Here is a 22175-nt window from a genome sequence, read left to right on the forward strand (position 1 = left end):
CTTGATCCAAGTACCTTAAACTTAAGTGGTCAGTACGAATATAGCGCCAATTACCAGTAAGGGCAACAAGAGAACAGTACATTTAGATTATAATTATATTATGGTTATACGGTTATACGTGTCTCTGCTTAATAGAAGATAAAGAACTGTTATGTCATCATCATGGTTCCCGTTTCTCAAACAACACGCCTTACCCCTGCTTGGCATTGAATCTTATATTCTGGTTTGTTCCAGGGTTCATCCGAATGCATGTCCCGCGGCTCCGCTGAAGCCTCCCCCGTGTCGGGCGTGGCGTCCCCCCGCGCCTCGCCGCCGGTGACGCCGGGCTCGCCGCGCCGCTCGCCGCACCGCTCGCCGCGGCGGTCGCCCAACAGGTCACCGAGGCCTGACAGATCCTTTCATTAATTCGTGATTAATTTAAATACCTATTGTTTGCGCTGAGACCACTCTTATGGTAACATTCCATTTCTGACTGCAGCTGCACTACTAGTACTGAACGCGTCGCTGTCATTGTCAATTTCCATAGTAAAATGAACAGTAATGCAGCTGTCGTTGGAAATGGACAGTCACCTTTATGAGCATGGTGTCGCTTCGCTGCAGATCAAAAATACGCATTTGTTCTAGAAATCGATATGCAGTTGTCACTGATTTTGTAGCCACACACAGTTATTGAATCATGAAATGTATGCAAGTATTCCGCATTTTTAGATCAAGCTGTGAATCAGGAAATCATAATGAGGATTACTGCGCGGCTAAAAATTGGCCGCGATTATATTTATTTTATTTAAAACTTATTGCACAAAAAAACAACTTAATACTATGAGGCATTAAGTTCTAGATCATATTCTCGTGTCCTCAACTGGCCACTGTTCTAGGCTTGTCGATAATGTTTCTGTTACTAGTACCACGTCAGAGACTAACTTACTGGTATTGTCAGGTCGGAGACCAGCTGTCCGTCGCCCGCGCCGTCCGTAGGCAGCGCGGGCTCCAGGGACGCCGCGCCGGAACCGCGGCCCCAGCACCATATTTTCTCGCCTTTCGACCAGTGAGTACCTTATTTATTATTGTTGCGAGTCTATTGTGTCCCATGGCTGGGCAAATGCTTCTTCCCTTTTCAATTCGTCCGGGTTTTAAGCTACAATTTCATTTACTTTTAGATAGACTCGCGCAACAACTTTTTAAAGGGGCCCACTGATTACCAGTTCGGACGATATCAGCTGTCAGTTAAACGCAAAATTCGACAGCTCCGAACAACTGACAAGCTGATATCGTCCGGCGAACTGGTAATGTACGGCCCCCTTTAAAATGAAATAAACAATTTACAACATCATTACGAATGGTACATCCTGTCCGGTTTCTAAGATCAAGTACGCCATATGTAGTTTTATTATGGAGTACTTGATCTTAGAAAAGCGGACAGGCTATACCAACCAATAAATAGGTATTAAAAGTTACGTTTATTCACTTAATAATCCTAACATCTATTTGCCTTAGCCGTAACTTTTTACGGTCAGTAACGAGTTATTTAGTCAGTCGGTGGCCAGATACTCAACTCATAGTATGAGCAATTAGCAATTAAGGCTACATGTGAGGTTTAATGAAAGATAATCGTATTGCGCGCGATGTTCCCTTGACTCACGCGTCTTCATGGACTTTTGGAGAATAAGCGTTTATTACGCGAAACATTCCGTGGTGAAATAAAGATGTCTGTGATGGCCGTACTTTTTAGTTTAATAAAAAATACTTAATTTTTACCGACTTCATCTACAATATATACGTACATTGTACAATACCTAATTCGGCATGTCAAAGTTGGCATATTTCATAATAAAACAAAATCCCCCGCCGCATCTGTCTGTTTGTATGTTTGTTCGCGATAAACTCAAAAACTACTGAACGGATTTTCACTTATCAATAGAGGGATTCTTGAAAAAGGTTAGATGTATGTATATAATTTGTTAAATCGTGCGAAGCCGGGGCGGGTCTCTAACAGTACATATAGATGTCTTATAGAGACGGCCTCCTAACCTAGCCTAGCATAGCATAGTAACGGCGCGATTCGGGAAATGAAATAGAGATGCACTAGATAAGATATAGTAAAGATATGTGACGTTCCACGGCAAAAGATACCATTGCCCCGACTGAATACTGGAGCGGCGTTAATCATAAGCGTAAGCGCCAGCCGCCATAAGTTACCTTTTTTCGTGGAACGACACATATCTTTACTATTTCATATCTAGTGAATGTCTAACGGCGCGATATCTTAAAGTTCGAATCGCGCCGTAAGGGTCTTACAAGGATTTATTTTGTCGAATGAAAACATCCTATTGCAATCTTATTGCGTCCTAAAGACCTACATATAATTAAAATTAAATTAAGATAAAAACTGGGTACCCTTGTCTACTTATGAGGCGGTAGGATACTTAAATGTAGACATATTCATCCTTAAGGGTCCTTGCTTCAAATATAGCGTGCTTGTTCATTGTACTCGTATCCATTCGGAATCACGATTGATCAAATGTGTGTTAAACATATTGTAACAGATATCAGCCGCTACATTGATTGACAGTGATTTAATACCAATTGAAGTGATAACAACCGACCAATGAAGCTATTTGGGCTGCTGACCGTCAAATTGTTTAACCAAGTGCCGATGTGTTGTAATTTATTTGATTCCAGCATATTTAATAAACAAATGAATATTGAAGTACATATTCGTGAATAAATCAAAATAATTAATCACGCTATTTGAGAAAAAAATGTTTAGAGCATTTCGGCTTTTGCCACGATTAGGTAGCTATATGACAGAAACAAGGTGTTTTGGGTAATGTTGATGATGATATTTGTTTGATACATGATATTTATTATCATGCTATTTTTTCACTGAAGAGTTAGGTGCTATGTGCATTAATCTTGGCCAAAAAAAGATTAGAAATACTTGTGTCAATTTCTTCGATAAAATGAGTGGCGTTCCTCGCCGCATTACTGCCGAAATTTTGACGTTCATTCTGTCACTGATTTTATCAAGGAAACTAACAGAAACAATGATGACGTCGCAACAGTAACGCAGCAGCAGTTGACATCCGAACGTCATAAGGAGAGTTAAGAGGTACCTAGATCAAATTGTGCAAATCCGTGCGCAAGTCAATCATACTCGTAACGATAGCGTCTCTACACATGTTATATTAAACCTATTCGAATATACACGATGTATTTACATGTAGATAATGTTAATTAATGTTAATGTCATGTTACGTTAAATAATTAACCCATCAGAGTGCACTAAACACGTAATCGAAACACATTACTCGCATAATTGGGTTTGATTGAGTATTAGTGAAACTAATCCAGCCGAGTGACAGATAACTGGAAACAGAATTATATTGGCTGTTGGTGTAAGTGATAGGCTATTGGAGGGACGGGATTAGTCAGACTGCGGTTATTTTTATTGAAGCATGATGGATTTAAGAAGGTTTTTTTCTAGATTCTATTTAGTTCTTTGACAAAATTATGGTAGTCAAAGGTCATTTAAGAATACTAACTATATAAATATGTAGGTACACTAGTTTAATAGGGAAATCCAGAGGGACATGTAGCTGTTAAAATGCAATTAGCAAGGAAAAAAATTTAATTCTGACCTCATTCTGTCAGTATTTCCAACTACTTTTCAGTTGCTTGTGAAAATATTTTACCTTTTTTGGGATTTAGACATTTTAATAGTCACTAATGCAGCACCTAAGCGTATAGAGAAAGCTTTAATTTCGACTAGGTACTTATTTTTTATGATTATTTACTGAAACCATAATGGTTATGATATTTTCGTACCGACATAGTGGCTGTTTTAATCGCTTATGCATTCCGCTTTCGCTCGCCGCTTACGCCTCAAATTCATCTTCGTTGTACAAGTAACTTGGAAGATTCCCCTAATCGAATTAACAGTTTAATTGTCGATAATAATGATCCGGGGCTAACTCGGCTCCAATTGAGAAATTAACTTTGTGCTCGCTTTAATTATTCCCGACATCATTACTTAATCAAGGGAGATTGATTTCTGCTTTGTTTATACGTGACCTAAGTGATTTAGGGCTGATTTAGACGGCGCGCGAACTCACATGCGATTTTAGTTACATTGCGGACTGTTGGTTACGTCCTATTCAACCGACCAATGAAAACCCGCAATGGTATGAAACTCGCAGCCCTCATAGTCTGTATCTTTAGGTATCTAAAAATAGTAAACAAAATCTATCCTCAAATGGCTTCTTAAGCCAGTCTAGAAGTCAGTATAGAAGTCTGACGTTTAAAATAACACTTTCACTGCGTGGACTATCAAATCCGCTGCAGACTATTCTTGGTCAGGCTCTAACTACCTGAAAATGTACAAATTATTTGTTTAATTTGATTTAAATTCCTAAAGATATCAGAGTATAGTACAGCGGCGGTATCAAGGTCGCATTTTTATCACTTGTCATGTCATGCGTCACTTTCGCACTTGCATATTTGTTAGAACGATACGCCGACGATGCCCTACAGGCCTAAAAACCGACCATCTTAGCCCTACTCGCTTCGCTAGAATTATTTTAACGTCTCGAGCTTATTAGTTGAAACTTGAATTAGAAAAACTACGGACAGTCAGATCCCTAAAATAAGTAAGTATCCAGTTTTCTACACAGCTAGTATGGTTACTTACTAATACTTAAGTTGGGGCACTTAGTGTACGGTATACGGATGAAGTATACACATCCGATTGTTGGAAATATTACCTGAGACTTTATCCATAACAATATCCCATAGTTTAATGATACCTATATTTTTTAACGTAGGTAGAAACGACCTACTGTATGCCTAAATTGCCTAATCAATGTAATGGCAATGCAATATCTATAGTCAGGATGCAGATTAGGTACGCATTAATTTCGTCATAGATAGGACATATTATACTCGTAGGTACATCGATAAATTTTGGTCCAAACGCATGGTATAAATAGAGGCGCTTCCCGGTCCGGATCCGGATGTGCCCCGGCTTACGGCACCGACTTAAATCGCCTCGCGTGGGATAGTCTGACTGACCGCTCCTTAATATTTCAGTGCCATCGTCACTCGCATATTCTCGGTTATTAGAAATACGCAACAGCAATACGCCTATAATGGATATTTCAAGTGACTAAAATCTTGATCTTCTTTAGGTAACGGTAAACTGGGGTTACTTTGAAACACGGGGAAAGATTGATAGTCATATATGAGGAATCATGGAAGATTATAAAATGTAGGTAAGTACAAAAAGTTGACCACCACTGTATTTACTTTTTCTAGTGTCACATTTGGTTGGGATGTGGCCGAATCCTATTCGAAATGTAAAAATATTATCTTAATAATTTATTAATGTCTTTAACAAATTAGCCATTTAACTTTTAAATTTAGAATTGGTTTCCAGAGTAACAATGTTGATAGAGTTAGACCAAGAAAAGTGTGCAGCGAGTTTGATAGCCCTCGCAGTGCAAGTGTTATTTATTCATCATAATGACACAGAAGTTTGACGTTTAAAATGCGTGGGCTATCAAAGTCGCTGCAGACTTTTATTAGTCAAATTCTAAATTGATGGAAACCAAGTTAAAATTTATATTCTTGACATACACAACATACTTATGACGCCAAGAAAAACAAATGAATGTCAAATTGACTCATCTCGCTCTCTGTATCAATAACGCGCATAACAAAGTAATTGTGCGAACGGGGTCGCCGCCCTTTGGGCTGTAACCCTAATAACTATACATTCTGCCGGGAATTCGGCACGAAAGGCGACGCGCGCGCATGCCTGGCCAATTACGTTCCTACTAGATAGATAGATAGATAGATAGATAATTTCTTTATTCATACCCACAACATACACGGCATTGAAAAAGTACAAGACAAGAACATGCAAAACAACTTAATTACTAAAAACTATTAACTATTACACTAAAAAATTATGAAGCCATGTGTCGTGGCACAGAAAAGGCGCTGGCTCAGCATTGTGATGCGGCAAGCCACATCGCTGGTATTCTGCCAGTACCTTACATACAAATATGCAACGCTTATTTAAAAAACAGTTGGTACGAGAAATATAAGACAAAAAAAACTACTGTGCAATTTGTGTGTGATGTGTACATTATTGTGTGAGTGTATGTGTGTGTGTGTATCTTTGGACATTTGGTAACGTTATAGTATTAAAAAGTGCGGTTGGCTAAGTAAAAAGTAATTTAAGGAGAAAAAGAAGGGAGCAAGAGTGAGCTTAAGGCATATGCTATTTAAAATTGTTGCTTTTGTTGGTTAAGAAGTTGAAGTCGATGTTTTATTTTGAAAGTCGCTTTGCTCTTTAATTGACGAATTGGTGGTGGTATATTATTCCAACATTTGGTTGCGCGGTACCGAAAACTCCCTTTAAAAGCGGCAGACCGGTGCTGAGGAACCTGTAACACTATCGCTCGTGACGCTCTCATTTGGTGGTGAATGTTACTTTTTGAAAACCATAGGAGTTTCTTATAGAGATAAGACGGCTGCTTGGTTTGAATTGTGTCGAACAGCAGGCAAGCGAACATAAGCTCTTGGCGAGCAGCCATTTTTAACATACCTGCATTGTTCAAGAAAGGTGTGACATGCGTACGAGGGGGTATTTTAAAACAAAATCTGGCACAAGCATTCTGAACCCTTTGAATAAGACGCCACGACCGAGCGTGAAGGCAAGAACCGTAAGCTGCAAGACAATAATTAAGTTTAAGTTATAAAACAAGAGCTTCACATAGTCTCACTCGCAGGGCTATACTAAGAAAATTTTGAATATTATATAGGACTTTTAAACGATAAAAGCAATTTCGAACAATGTCCACCACATGTTTTTCGAAACGCAGATTTGTATCCAGCAAGAGTCCAAGATTTTTTGCTGCGTCGACACGATCCACTTTCACGTCATCAATCCTAATGTTTGGTTGTTTTGCAATGATGGCGTTAGTTTGATTTAATGATCCAAGCACCATATATTTAGACTTCATAGGATACTAATACTATTGACCACATGGAATATTCGTAGACCAAAAGCGGTACTCAGATTATTATACCACGTTATAATTTTGATCTGGTCTTGGCGTTTCTGTTTGATGAAATGTCTAAAATAAACCTACATCAAATTCATCTGTTAATACAATCAGAATACGCCTCCAATATTGCTATTAACGAACGAACTCTAATTTTTTATTATTTAAAAATTTCTCGTACTAAAACACATACACTTAGCTCGCCATTTTTGATGTAATTGTTCTTGCAATAAAAGGGAGATTAAAAATGTTTATGTTTACGGAAATAAGGCACGACGCAAAATTGTATTGTAAGTTCGCAATCCAACGCGGCAACGCAGCGAGCGTGATGGGCACCTTTGCGTCGGGGGCAGCCCGGGACGGACTTCAGTAGGCACTTTTTTATACTTATTTAGTTTATATTTGTATTTAAGTATATTTGTATTTAAAGTTTTGTTTTTAATTAGGTTTATGTTTAGTATATGTATTAGTTTAATTATGAAAGTTTTTTTCTATATTGTAAGGCAAATTCTTAAGTCAATCTGTTTTTCTTATTTCGTATTTTATCATAACTTTTTTTAATGATTAAAAATTATTATGTAATCTTACCTAAGTACCACATTTTACTGTTAAAATAAAAAGGTACGTGATAAAACAGAAAAAAATACAAAAAATCACACGTTTCATACAACAAAATCACAAAGGTCAAATCAATGGTAGCCCTACAGGGTGCCATCGGCACGGGCCGAATAAACCTATTTGTCATATTAATGTGGGCAATTACGGCATGCGGGCGAAGGGGTTGAACAGAACAGTAGCCGCGAAACGCACGCGCAGGGTAATTGCTGCTTTTAATTAAAGGGACTAATGCGACGACCGTATGGGAAATGCTTGCGGAGTTGATGTAACCTGTTTCATTTATGAAATACAAAGTTATGTGTAACGATTGGCCAATAATTATAACGTTTTGAAGCAAAGTTGTACAAACATTTCTATTTTCATTTTTTTATTTGCTAATGGCGTTATTAATAAATGCGTTACTGGCCTGAATTAGCTATGAAAACCGTTTGTCTTTATTAATCATTTTGACTTATGTATTTGTATAAAAAGGATAAAATATATAATTTAACTACATTAGGCCCGTAAAGTTTGAATCAGGCCCGTAAAACTATATTGTTAAAACATGCTTATTATTACTTATTGCTTATTTTGTGGCGATGATTTAAAAGCTCAATATATTCATTAGTAGACTGCAATCCCTAATCAAAAGCTACCTACACGTTACACGTTAATTAAGTAAAGGCCTTAATGGCTTAATGGTGGCGTAAGGAGGTAAGGATATTTACTAAAAGAGAAATTATATTGTGATGCGCTTGAATTTAAATTTATTGATGATGTGAATGAAAGTGTTACTCATTGCTTCGATCACACTTCAACCATTGTTATTGGCGTCGCCCGTCAATGCGCAGCAGTTCATATTATTAGATATGCACAGGACCTAGCAACAATATGTAATACAAGTTAGTTAAGTTAGTTAGGTATCAGTACAGAAGAAAGTATCAGTTGCCAATGATTTCAAACACTGAGTAGGTAACACTGAGCTTTACTAACACACAAATAAATGTCCTTACCAGAATTTAACCCCGTGACCTCCTGCATCACTACCGACTAGGATGCTGTTTAAAAAAAGGCCTAGGTTTGACTGTCAGGTCACTAGCCTATAATACCACTCGTGTTGAAAGTGCTCCAAAGTGGCATTAGGCGGAGGAAATCATTCAATTAGCCGTCTAACAGCGTTTAGCGTCCAACTTAAGTGCGTTAACGAGCGCACATGCGCTATTTCACTGTAACGCGATTACAGTCCGACCAAGCTACTCTGTATGCATTGGCAATGACAAAGTGTGGCGATGTCATTATTAATCTCAAATATCTATTATAATAATATATAATATAAGCGAGGGATATTATTATATATAATAATATCCCTCGCTTTATTCTATTCAGTCGGTTGAAAGCTAGCTTAGACGGACTCTACCAGTCGGGGCATCTCTCAATAACTCGGACTGATGCCCGATTCGAACTTTAAGATACGTCAAATATTACGTCTAGATACGATATGGATATGCATTTTGTCGGCGATGTCACGCATAGACCGGGAGATAGTGACACATTTTACTGGGTCATTTGTACCAGTATGGCGGTTCGTCAGGGGTGTAAGTACGTAATGAACGAAATAAAAATGATGGTCATAGCGCTGGTACCGGCGGCACAATCGCGTTGGCGTTAGTCGAACGTGTCGGATAAAATACGAGTGTCGAACGATTTGTTCCACAAAAATCCTCGTATTTATCTCCCGGTCTAACACGCCCAGGCTGCCTCGCACGTACTACTATGCCTGGCTTAAAAGCTAGTTTCTAATATACATATTTACAGACTCGTAAGTAGATATGTGGAGATGACGCGTTTGCGTTTGTTGTCATCGCATAAACAAGGCAGCCCATTCAAGTCAATTAGCGCTAGTTAATGAGTTAATGAAACCGTTGAGACTCCGGCCTTCCTGTGTCGCGTTTATGTTGTCTCTGCTGCGGCCATTGTTGTCTATGGTACACTCGTAGGGAACTTTAAATTTACGGATATTGCTAGAGTTAGACTAAGAAAAGTTTGCAACGATTTTGTTAGTATACGCAGTGCGAGTGTTATTTATACGAAATAATTTCATTAAAGTTTGACGTTTAAAATAACACTTGCACTGCGTGTGCTATCAAAATCATTGCAGCGGCTGATTAAAGAATTAAGAGATAATACGTACCTACTTAATGCAGTTTTTTTAAGTCTCTTCAGTAGCATATCAAAATATTTCCATTAATTAATTTCTGTATCTGGTAAAATGCCTCATTAATTATTTTACTCGTACTACAATTTAGCGGCCGACTGTTTTTAAGACACATATGTATTGCTAAGTGACTCGATCATTACCGACTTGGCTGAATTTGAACCTCAAATACCCAAATAATTAATATTAAAAATAACATTATGTATTTGGACTAATTTTAATAGTTTTTGGCAAATTTGGCCAGCGAATACCAAATTTAGTTAGACAGACTATACTCTAAACCCAGCGTGCCAACACTCGCCGCACCGACTGTATATTCCAACTGCGCGGATGCATGATCCAATTGTCCGCTAAATTGATACTCTATTTGGCTCAATTAAACGTGAATTAAACATTAATTAGTGCCGCTAATGAACACCGAGCCGCTCGATGGTATGATTGCTTTGTATCTAAAAGGACAGAAAAACTAGAGTTCTGTATAGAGATAGAACTTTTTGCTTCTGACGGCTTAGAAGTTTGTTTGTAAAAGGACAGAACTAATGATTGTATTATATACTGATACGCTTTTTCTGAGTACCATGTAAAGCGGTACTACCAGTTTTAAAGTAACAGGCTTTGTACATCTATTTTTATTAGTGATGCAACAAACAATAGGTATAGAATGTCCTTATCGTATTTTTTATTGTGAGCGCGTAAATAGGTTATTTTAAATATAAGTGGTAGGTACTAATTCATGAATGACTATCAAGTTTTTGTTTTTTTGACCTACTCTCAAAATATGTCAATGTACGTTTGAACTTGCTTGCGAGAGCACAGCTTTTGTACGACTGTCCTGTTACCGTAATATATCGTAAAGCAAATCATTTAATAGATTTTCCATGGTCAATTGTCAGTGGCTAAAAGCAGAACTGCAACAAGAGCTATTTAATAAAAAACACTTTAAATGCTATTCATACGTCCATTAAACCGCCCTCAAGTAGCCATCACTTTATCCACACCACTTTATAAATCAAGCCGTCAATGAATCGACGCCCAAATCCAAACACCATAAAAAGCACTATCTTAATAGCGAAACAGATTTCAATCAACGAAAACGGACAATAGGCTGCGTCCACACTCACGCACAAACTTATTCATACAGCCATTAATCGAGATATTCCACTATAGTATGTTAGTTCCACACTTACCAGCCAGCAGACATAACTTTGTGGTAGCATAACCTCCCACTGCGTTAAAAAGCCGAGTCATTCCGAGCGCCACCGATTTTCGCCGAGGGGTGCCGCCCCCGTAGCTAAAGGGCATGGCGATTGTTAACGCTAAATTGACTCAAATCTGGTACAAAACAAACGAATGGCACGTGCTAGGCGAAGCGTGTTCGAGTGTCGCCATTGATGCTAAATGTACCGTAATTGGATCTTGATTTCCGTTTGTCGTATGTCAGGAGAGTGAAGACTATCAAAACTAAAGCCCGGATGCACTGATCGTCTCGCAATGTCTTCTATTCATTACCGAAGTATCTAAATTATTCCCAAATTACCTACTTGTGATAGAGATATCAGGATGATGTTTATATTTTTTGGTAGTGTTAAATATTCGCTACTCCTAGCTTTTTTCTATATATATATATTTGCGGTGTAACATATATGAAAAAGAAAACTACCTAACTCCTAAATATGCTTGAAAGACAATCTTATTCCAATTCAGTTTCCTTTCAACAGTTCATTATTTCCATTCCCCGATGTTTCTCCACTTGAAAAGGTGTCTAAATATTGACTATAATGATAGCTATTACTTCCACGCCACCGGTCACTTGACTCAGGCCCATATGTGTTCAGCCAAGCCGTGGGTATCCCGCTGCGCGCCGCGGGCGTCTACAATTGCGCGCGTGCCGCGCGTGTGGACCCGGCTTTACGGCTACTGACGCGCACAATGAATATCGTTTTAATACGTTTTGTGGTTAAAAATGATATTTAATGTGCTTAATGTTGTGGGGAAATGGTAAAGGGTGAATCATTAAATCATTATGCTTACGAAAAATAATCGCAAGGAATGCTCCACTGCATTTTTTCCTACTTGTATTTTGTGTTTGCTTTGCTTTTAAAACCGACCACTGACTAACATTGGCTGTCAGTTAGAACAAAAATTTGACAGTTCCGAACTTCCGAACAACTGACCGGCCGATATCGTCCGGCGATAGTCAGTGGTCGGCTTAACAAAGCAATAAGTTATAGCTGCCCTATGTGAGACCTAGATTATTGAGTTTTTTGCTTTTTTGGGGGAAATTGTTCTTCTTTTAGCTATTGTATTATGTAGGTACTTAGTTAATTCTTTTTTTTGATTTTCAACTATAGACGATATTGTGCCTTTTCCCGCACCCATCCACAGATTAGAAACGCCTGCATACAATCGGGAGTTTAACCGATAAAAAATAAATCAAACGAACACTGAGGCCGCCCGCGCGGAAAGATTGAGTGGTCTTTTTACGTAACCCTTTGGCCGTCGGCCATGCGGGTGCATTTTGTACGGACTAATTATGGGTAATCTTGGGTTAGGTGTAATGTTACTAAGTGATTACAATCTTTTTTTATCATTAAAACCAAATTAAGAATCATCCAAATTATTATTTTTTTATTTTCAACTTTAAATTCTAGTAGTTTAGTCTTGTAAGTTGTTTTATGTGTCTTGTAAGGATGTGTCTTAGCGCCAACCCTTTTTGCGCTATACTTTGCTGCTGTGCTGAAGGATGCGACAAAAACGTGTAGTGGACGTATAGAAATTAGCTCCAGATCAGATAAGTCCATTTTCGATTTGTCGCGCTTTAGGGCCAAAAGTAAAGTCACGAAGCACTCGATATTAGACATACTTTACGCGGATGACGTTTGCCTTATGGCTGATTCAGCAGAATCTCTCCAGTCGTATGTGGACTCTCTCCATGCGTCATGCTGTAGGTTTGGCTTGGTGATAAGTGCGGCAAAAACGCAAATTCTTGTACAACCACCTAGGGGTTGTCACATGGAATACTCCAGTATCAATCTGGATAACAAAGCTCTTGAAGAAGTGCCACGTTTCAGGTACTTAGGAAGCCAACTCCGCAATGACAATACCTTAGCGTCTGAAATACCATCACGCATAGCCAATGCAGCTGCTGCATTTGGCAAGCTCAGCAACCGTGTGTGGAGGTCGCACGATTTGAAGCTGTCCACAAAAATTATGGTTTACAAAGCTATCATCATACCCACTCTGCTTTATGCCTCAGAAACGTGGTGCAGCTATAAATCAGACATGAAAAAACTGGACACCTTCCACCTACGTTGTCTGCGCTCAATTCTACGTATAAAGTGGCAAGACAAGGTACCGAATACGGAAGTTTTACGTCGCGTCGAGATGCCTGGTATTGAAGCACTGGTCATGAAGCATCAGCTAAGGTGGTGTGGCCATGTCGTGCGTATGGAGAATGAGAGACTGCCCAAAGCAGTTTTCTACTCAGAGCTCTCTTGTGGAAAGCGGAAGCAGGGGGGCCAGTACCTGCGACATAAAGACGTTCTCAAACGCCACCTCGTCGCTTGCGGGATACCGACTGACTGCTGGGAGGGCATTGCATTAGGTACAAAGATCGGAATGGCGTTCTAGTGTTCATAAGAAAGTAGCTCAATTTGAGCAGCAGCGTCTGGAAGACCTGGATGCTAAGCGTCATATCCGCAAGACGCGACCTAAGCCCTCCTACACATACACCCGCAACTCGACTGGACAACTCCATTGCGCATCGTGTGACCGCATCTTCAAGACAAAGTTTGGTTTTGCGAGCCACATAAGGGCATTTCATAATCCGGATAAGAATTGTTGATGGGGTCGCCATTGCCGGATACGGCAAGGAAGGAAGAGATGCTTACGAAAAATAATCGCAAGGAATGCTCCACTGCATTTTTTCCTACTTGTATTTTGTGTTTGCTTTGCTTTTAAAACCGACCACTGACTAACATTGGCTGTCAGTTAGAACAAAAATTTGACAGTTCCGAACTTCCGAACAACTGACCGGCCGATATCGTCCGGCGATAGTCAGTGGTCGGCTTAACAAAGCAATAAGTTATAGCTGCCCTATGTGAGACCTAGATTATTGAGTTTTTTGCTTTTTTGGGGGAAATTGTTCTTCTTTTAGCTATTGTATTATGTAGGTACTTAGTTAATTCTTTTTTTTGATTTTCAACTATAGACGATATTGTGCCTTTTCCCGCACCCATCCACAGATTAGAAACGCCTGCATACAATCGGGAGTTTAACCGATAAAAAATAAATCAAACGAACACTGAGGCCGCCCGCGCGGAAAGATTGAGTGGTCTTTTTACGAAACCCTTTGGCCGTCGGCCATGCGGGTGCATTTTGTACGGACTAATTATGGGTAATCTTGGGTTAGGTGTAATGTTACTAAGTGATTACAATCTTTTTTTATCATTAAAACCAAATTAAGAATCATCCAAATTATTATTTTTTTATTTTCAACTTTAAATTCTAGTAGTTTAGTCTTGTAAGTTGTTTTATGTGTCATATCTATTAACAACCATCGTAGCTCAACCACAAATATTTCATAGAATTAAAGTCAGTCTAAATTAAGGTCTGTTTTGAAAAAAAAAGCAGCCCTAAAACACATTCTTATACATCGCCTTCACTTCGTCGTGCAAGTGTTGATTTTTATCTATTAACTGGCGACCCACCCCGGCTTCGCTCGTGTTAACAAATTATACACTTAAACCTTCCTCAAGGGTCATTCTATTGATAGGTGGAAACCGCATGAAAATCCGTTCAGGAGTTTTTGAGTTTATCGCGAACATACAAACACACAAACAGACAGACGCGGCGGGGGATTTTGTTTAGTAAGGTGATTAAATTTTTAAATTAAATTAAATAGGTGGCAGGCAGGTTGTAAAATAGCAGATTTCTAGCAGTAGAAAACATGCAAAGACATAAACAAAACAAACATGCTTTCCAAAACATTAGCTACCATCTGCATCAAAATAGAGCGAAGTTTAAAAGAATTCCACTCCAATTTCCTTTACAATCAAACTCCTGGCGGCCCCAAACTATCCCCAGAGCTCATAATTACGCCTTATCCGATAAACTCCGAACTCGTTAGCGTAACGAAACTAACGTAACGGGAACGAAACGGGTGTAACGGTAACGTCATTACGGGCCTCTGTTCAACAAGCGCTCAAATCATAGGGCACGGAGTGTAGAAAAGTAAAGTGCCGAGTCTTCAATCTACGCGGAAGTTCTGCATTCTACTTATCTGATAGGGTCTATATAAAATACGTTTACAATTTCATTATTAATATTTAGAGCCTGCTGACTCTATATTTTCGCATTTTAGAGAAAGCGAATACATAAATCAAGCCGAATTTATATTTGATTCTTCGAAAGTCAACGTATTTATTCTTGCGTTAATTATTTGCTTTTGTAACAGTACCTATAAATATTCCTAAGATATATTCAAAACTCTTGAATACCTACAGCTTTTGATATTTCTCGGTTCGCTAATCTTTTTCATTTGTCATTATGTACCTAGTCTGTTTATTTCGCACTCATGAAATGTGCATATATATACGTGATGGCATCCATCTTGCCCACTTCAATATTAAGAATAAATAAATAAGACGCGGACGTTTCTGCTTGTTAAACATTAATTTTATATTTCTAGTTTAGGCGCACGTAACAATAAAACCGGGCAAGTGCAAGTCGGACTCGCGCACGAAGGGTGCCGTACCATAATGAAAAAAAAACGGAAAAAAAATGCAAAAAAGACGGTCACCCATCCAAGTACTGACCACGCCCGACGTTGCTTAACTTTGGTCAAAAATCACGTTTGTTGTATGGGAGCCCCATTTAAATCTTTATTTTATTCTGTTTTTAGTATTTGTTGTTATAGCGGCAACAGAAATACATCATCTGTGAAAATTTCAACTGTCTAGCTATCACGGTTCGTGAGATACAGCCTGGTGACAGACAGACGGACGGACGGACGGACGGACGGACAGCGAAGTCTTAGTAATAGGGTCCCGTTTTACCTTTTGGGTACGGAACCCTAATACGTAATAATGTAAAAGTGCACGCATTATGTAACATTAGCAATAAGGTTTTATCACTAAATTATTCTCATTCTTATTCTACATATAGGAAAAAATCATTTATTTACATACAATATATGTATATGCAGTGGCACTACCTACTAAACGAAATTAATAACTGGCTTAAATCTAAAATAGGCACCTGAGGGGCTGAGGTTTTGTACCAAGGATGCTGGCGGCATTTCCTCGCTGTATCGCAATGCTGATACGTTGTGCGAGGTAGCCGCCAGCTCTTCGGTCATTCTTATTCTTTATTATCTTAAGCCGTCATTGTAGATCTGTGGTTGTCGAATAGATATCCTCGTTTGTCGTTGGTGTTCCAACTCTTTTTGCTCGCTGCCAATTTAATTTGAGACGTATAGATGTTGGATTAGGATTCGATTTGGCGCGGCGGGCGTAGACTTCGTTAGGGCCGGACGCGGTCGGAATTGCGTTACGGTTGTCATGGTTACGGGCGACTTTAGGAATAACCCTTTCGAACTATCACCCGTACAACGTATTCTGATTCTGTATTTTTTTACAGTATGTTATACAATTTTAACTATAGTCTGTGAAGTCATTTTGTGACATAGAAAGAGAAGGCAAATTGAAAACAGATCTTCATCTTTTCCAATAACACGATGGCTAATTATACATATAATAGGGTCCCGTATTTTCCCTTTGGGTACGAAACCCTAAAAATAAATAGTTAACGTCATATCTCATAAACTAAGTAGAATAAGTTCCTCTTAAATTAATTGCATTTCTTAATTACGAATTAATTCAGTTTCAAAAAGAAATTCACAGATAATAGAATAGGAGTTGAGAACAAATTGTCACGATGACTAAAGCAATAAGCCGCAATAACTTAACTACTAGTCACGGCTGATGATCGCAGTGAACACGACAAAACAGTATTTTAACCTTTAAAACATAAGATGTAGTAGCATTCAAACAATATAATTTGCACTAATATAACTACGTGCAAGATCGCGTAGTAACGCGTGATGTTAAAATGAAATCAAATGTAGTAGAGTAATTATTGTAGATGGATTGGGGATCGTATACAGGACTTTTTTTATCAAGAGGTCGTCGAGACGGTTGGCATGACAATAAGTATGGTGATCTTAGTTGTGAGTATACTGATAATTGTGTAATTTACCTTATTATCGGCCTTCCAAAGCATAAAATAACTTGGAGAATAATTTAGAATTTTAGTTTAAGTACATAGCAATGTCGAGTGGTACCTACCTTCAATTTTAAAAATAAGCTCGCTCTCAATAGCAGGGAACTTACAGAGTACCTTCTAAGTGCTAGCGCATTAAATATAATCATGTAAAATTGCGGTATAACCAAAGTTACTTAGTTACAAAGTACTTACTGTTAAAAATATGTTCACTGCGTTCCAACTTATGGACAAATTGCGAACAAATAACAAATTAAAATTAGCCAAGTTTGCGGGGGACGATCGCTCCCTTCAATTTGCATCGCGAGCGAGGCGAGGGCGGTTATTATACTTATTATATGAATGAATAGTAATCGTGACAACTTGTCTTATTTAATGTGGGGAGACGTTTTCATTTATTAAGAGTTTTCAGTACCTAATGAAGAAAAGTTAAAGAAGCGCATTCAGAAGCAAAGTGAAACTTTCATAATTGGAATATTATTTTACGATCCTATATAGGTAAATATTTCTCACAAGGTTCAGTAAGTAGGTGCCTAACTGCCCGTACCTACATATGTATTAGTTATTTATTAAGTTTATGAAGTACAATATTAATTTAATTTAAGTTTTAAGTACAATATTAACTTAAGTTAAGACTATAGCTACAGGATGTACGGATTACGGCTACGGCCTTATGTATGTAATTCAGTAACTAAATTGTTAAATGTTTTGCTGATGCTAGTTTAACAGATTAACTACAAAATGCCTCTAGTTTATCTATCGACTCAAATACACTTAGAATATTTTGGAGTACTTTGTACGTCTTAATATTCTTTTGTTTATGGTAAATAGTGTAGATACCCATCGTAAAGAGCAACTACTGGGAGCGTACGTATAATTAATTACCTATTATAGACTTTTCGAGGCATATGTCAAAGGTAAATATACACTGCTTTTGAGTACACCTAGCCACAAAATAATAGCATTACTTACCACTTTGTGAATGGATACATTCATGTGTCAGTATAATTTTACTAATTTTACAGATGGCTGTACATGTGTCGCCATAGCAATACAAATGGGAATTACAAGCTAACATTGGTCTATACCAATAGCAGACACCAATTGGTGTCTGCTCGCCATTAAACTTCTCATACGTATGTGTTCCTCATATGTTCCTAATTCGTAAAGTTAAAACACAAACTCAATACTTGTAGGTAGTGGATAAGGCAAACAGGCAAGTGTAGTCCCCCGCACCAGTCAAAGGCAAGCTATTCCTCACAAATTGCGTTTCGCATCCCACGGGCGCCCGCGCGCCCTTATCGAGTTTGCTCTCAAAGAGCCGCCATTTTTAAAACTTCCATCGACTCAGGTACATCGATTCTCGGCCAATTGTGGTAGCTTTGTTCTCCTTTATAGGGTTGACGAAGTTAGAGAGTTTCGGCGCACGAATAATTTGTGTTCCCGACTTCAATGCGATTACGAGTTGCGGGAATCCGATGGTAGGAATCGAATGAGCAACCGCTCCAGCGACGCTGGCGAACTTGGTTTGCGAATTATAATATCAAGCGGCGATCGCCGGATAACTCGGCCAAGTTTGGTGATGCTAATTCGAGCTGATTTATACTTAACTAGGCTCCATCTGTGACTTTGTTCGCGTAGAAGTGAATAAAAACTTTCAATCACATTCTTACCCCCTTATGGGTGGAATTATCCTCTCCATCTCCTACGAACCTGACCAAATCCCTGCGTAACTATTTAATTCTGATAATTATTTCTCAGTTATGGATGTTTTATATGTATTATCCACCTCGATTTAATACCCGCAATTCAAGCCATATTGAGCATACTTTGAAACTAGATTAATTTGTGCAAGATAATATTTATTTAAAAAAGTAATTACTCGAACACACAGACGGCTAATGAGCCCATTTCTATTCAAACGAATTGGTAACTCGGTAACGCGAACATGCGCGACTCGGAGCTGTTTAAACGTAAAACAGCGTCGCGCAGATCCTTGTTAAGAGATAAATTAGAAAATTCGCGTCCGAAGTGGAAATGTATTCGCGGATCCAATCTCTCGCTCCCTCAGGCGCGCTCGTAATTGCTTAAGAGAAAAATCCAAATGAGAAATGAAAAGGGAATCCCTTTTCCGAGGAAAAATTATATAATTGAATATCTCTTTCGTAAGTATTATGAGGTATAAAATATGATAATTGAGTTTTTGCCTACGGTGGGCGAGACGAGCTGAATGCATAAATGAATGAGATGGTCTTGTTTGGTTATGATGTTTCAGATGTTTTCATGCTTATTACTATGTAGTAGAATTTGTGAATTTTCTTTTTTGATGGCATTAAATTAGTTTACAACTTAGTCACTCTAGTACTCTTAGGTAGATAGATATACCTAGGTAGATCCTAGATGTGGAGTGGTTCATAGATATGAATAACATACAAGTCCTTGCGTTAAGCAATGCTTGCTTATGCTTGGCTTGCATTTAGAAAATTAGATACTTTTTTTTTAACGTTTCAATATCTTTATTAAAACTATATAATCATTTTACATTAAAGAACATTAGACACTTAGATCTGACAGTCAGTACATCACTTCCTATAACTACTATTTAATTGCTATTTCAAACAACAAATTGATTTTCGTCGGTGTACAATTTTACTTAATTCACTAACAAATAAGGATCCTATTCTCACAATATCTCTTACATCATTATCGATTTTCCCTAAACTAAACCTCAATCAAACACTCAAACAACAAACAAAATCAATTGGCAAGTGTCATACCGCCCCATCCACTTACGACATCAAAGATCGAATGTATCGTCAGAATAGAAAAATCGCAATCCGATTTCCGTGGCCCGGGGCTGGTCGCAATCTCGCAATCACGCGTTTGTCGTAAAGTTGTTAGTCGCGACTGAGTCGTGACTTGCCTACTTATGCGGACGCAATGCGACAGCTTTGGTGAATCTGATTTTGAATGGGGATGGTTTATTTAAAGTTATATGCGCAGTTGTGAGAAAATTATATAATTGAATGATATGAGATAATTTGGTAGATTTATCTAATATGAGAATATATCTAACAACAGGAAAAGAGATAAAGAGATATACGGAATATATGTTAAATATACAAATGATATCATTTGTTACAGGGCAGCAAATAAAAAAAACAAACAATTTGATCGGACCATTGGCGGTAAAAAAAAATATTTTACCCATTTCGAGATAGATTCATAAGCATACTTTTCAAATAGTGCCAGCTTTTTGTTAGCCAGGGTGTTGTTGTGGAATTAAAAATACAAATCCCAGTACATAACAAACAGAAATCATAATGAATATAGCACTTATTCCAATGCAATATATAAGTAATAATTTAAAGTAGAAAGACTCGCAAGCTTGCGGAACACAGCGCTACGTACGCTATCTAAGTACGAGCCCCGATGCAAATGATTTCGTCTAGTTCCGCGCAACAATTTTGTTTATTTTCATAAATTTTACACATGGACATATAATGACCCAGTAATGGGAACCATAATAGCAATGTTTAATGTAGTTTATTTTGATCGTATAATAAAATTGCATGAGACTTTTATTGCTGAAAAAAAGGACTTTTCAAAAACGTTGTCCAAATCATATTGTCCTCTCTTACAGCACTGCTACATGCATGGGATCGAAACAAAATTGTCAGTACATTGGCAGAGCCCTATTGCTTTCCCTGGTAATAGCCCTTTTCACATATGTTGTAATCCTACCCGTCAAAAAAAAAACATATTTTTTTTTCTTTCAGTACAAACGGTATTTCTTATATTTGGATTTAGTTATTGCAGAGTATTACCATATAAAATTAAATTACATTAGTATAAGCATTAAATATTAGTAATTTTTAAACAAAAACATTATTTTTGAACAAACACGAGAACCTCAAAAAATGGTCTCACTAGACGAAAACATATGCATCGGGGCTCGTATCATACAAAATAAAAACATACATGATAAAAACTAAAATAAACACAATTTATTATCAAATAGGCATTTACACGGGCAACTTACTACAGCCTACTATAAATCATGTCATGCTCTAACTTTCCGCCCTAGGGCGGAGCCCACACCCCCGATAACTGTTATTACACAAACGGGTATAAATAATAGGTTCCTGCTCAGGTAGGGAGCAATTTCATTCCTGAATAATGTATGAAAGTCCGCCTCCTAAATGTGTTACGATTTTTCATAATACCTTCTTTTTGATGTTGCTATCGCGCGCCCTCTATTGGTGATTCTTTGCAGTTTAGTTTCATATTCCTTTTACGGTTTATGGATATGAGAGTGTTTTGTTTAGGTTATTACGCTGAATAGTAGATATCGTTTATATGATTGATGAAATTTAATAGAAGAATATTAGCTGAAATGGTCTTTTCAATATATTGGACTATATAAGTATGTGGAGCAACAGTAGGTATAAGCACAGAAGAAATAATAGTACTACCGTACAGAAAGGACACTTCCTACAAACCCGAAGTTTGACAGCTATTCAGGGTCGAATCATGCTATCCCTTTCTAATATATAGCACTATCCCTTTCGGCTATTTAGGGTTGTCATAATTCAAGTGATTATCTTATCTGTGGCCGTGCACGCACAAGGAAGTCAAGTGGTGCCAACCCTAATAATTGCTCGGAGCAATGCTGAGCCGAACGGAGCCGAGTTCGACCGAAGTCAGGAGTGTCTCCCCACTGGTATAAGTAACTAGGTAAGTTACCTAAATCAGTCGTGGTTCACTCCGCGATTTCGTCGCTTTGCAACAGCTAGCTAAAAGTACATTAGTTCCACACCAATATTGGTGGCTAGCCATCAGTGTTGCCAGATGAAATCTGAAATATTCAGTAGAAAAAAATCGGTTTAGCAGTAAATAGGGGAAAAAAGCAGTAAATTTAAAATGCGATGTCTGCAATAAGTAAAATTGAACAAAAAAAATTTATGCTCTGACCTGACACCAACCTTCCATGGAAATTGTTTTTTTTTTTTCCT

General features: G+C 38.0%; 1 protein-coding gene across 1 annotated transcript in view; it reads left to right on the plus strand.

Moving 5' to 3' along the window:
• The window catches only part of LOC134672828 (dorsal root ganglia homeobox protein), a 118882-nt gene that overhangs the window by 76022 nt on the left and 20685 nt on the right, over positions 1–22175 (plus strand). The window contains exons 7-8 of the mRNA XM_063530783.1: positions 235–374; positions 938–1045. Coding sequence (XP_063386853.1) covers positions 235–374; positions 938–1045 — 248 coding nt within the window. The remainder of the gene's footprint in view (positions 1–234; positions 375–937; positions 1046–22175) is intronic.

Source organism: Cydia fagiglandana, chromosome 17 (assembly GCF_963556715.1).
Source record: "Cydia fagiglandana chromosome 17, ilCydFagi1.1, whole genome shotgun sequence".
NCBI lineage: Eukaryota > Metazoa > Arthropoda > Insecta > Lepidoptera > Tortricidae > Cydia > Cydia fagiglandana.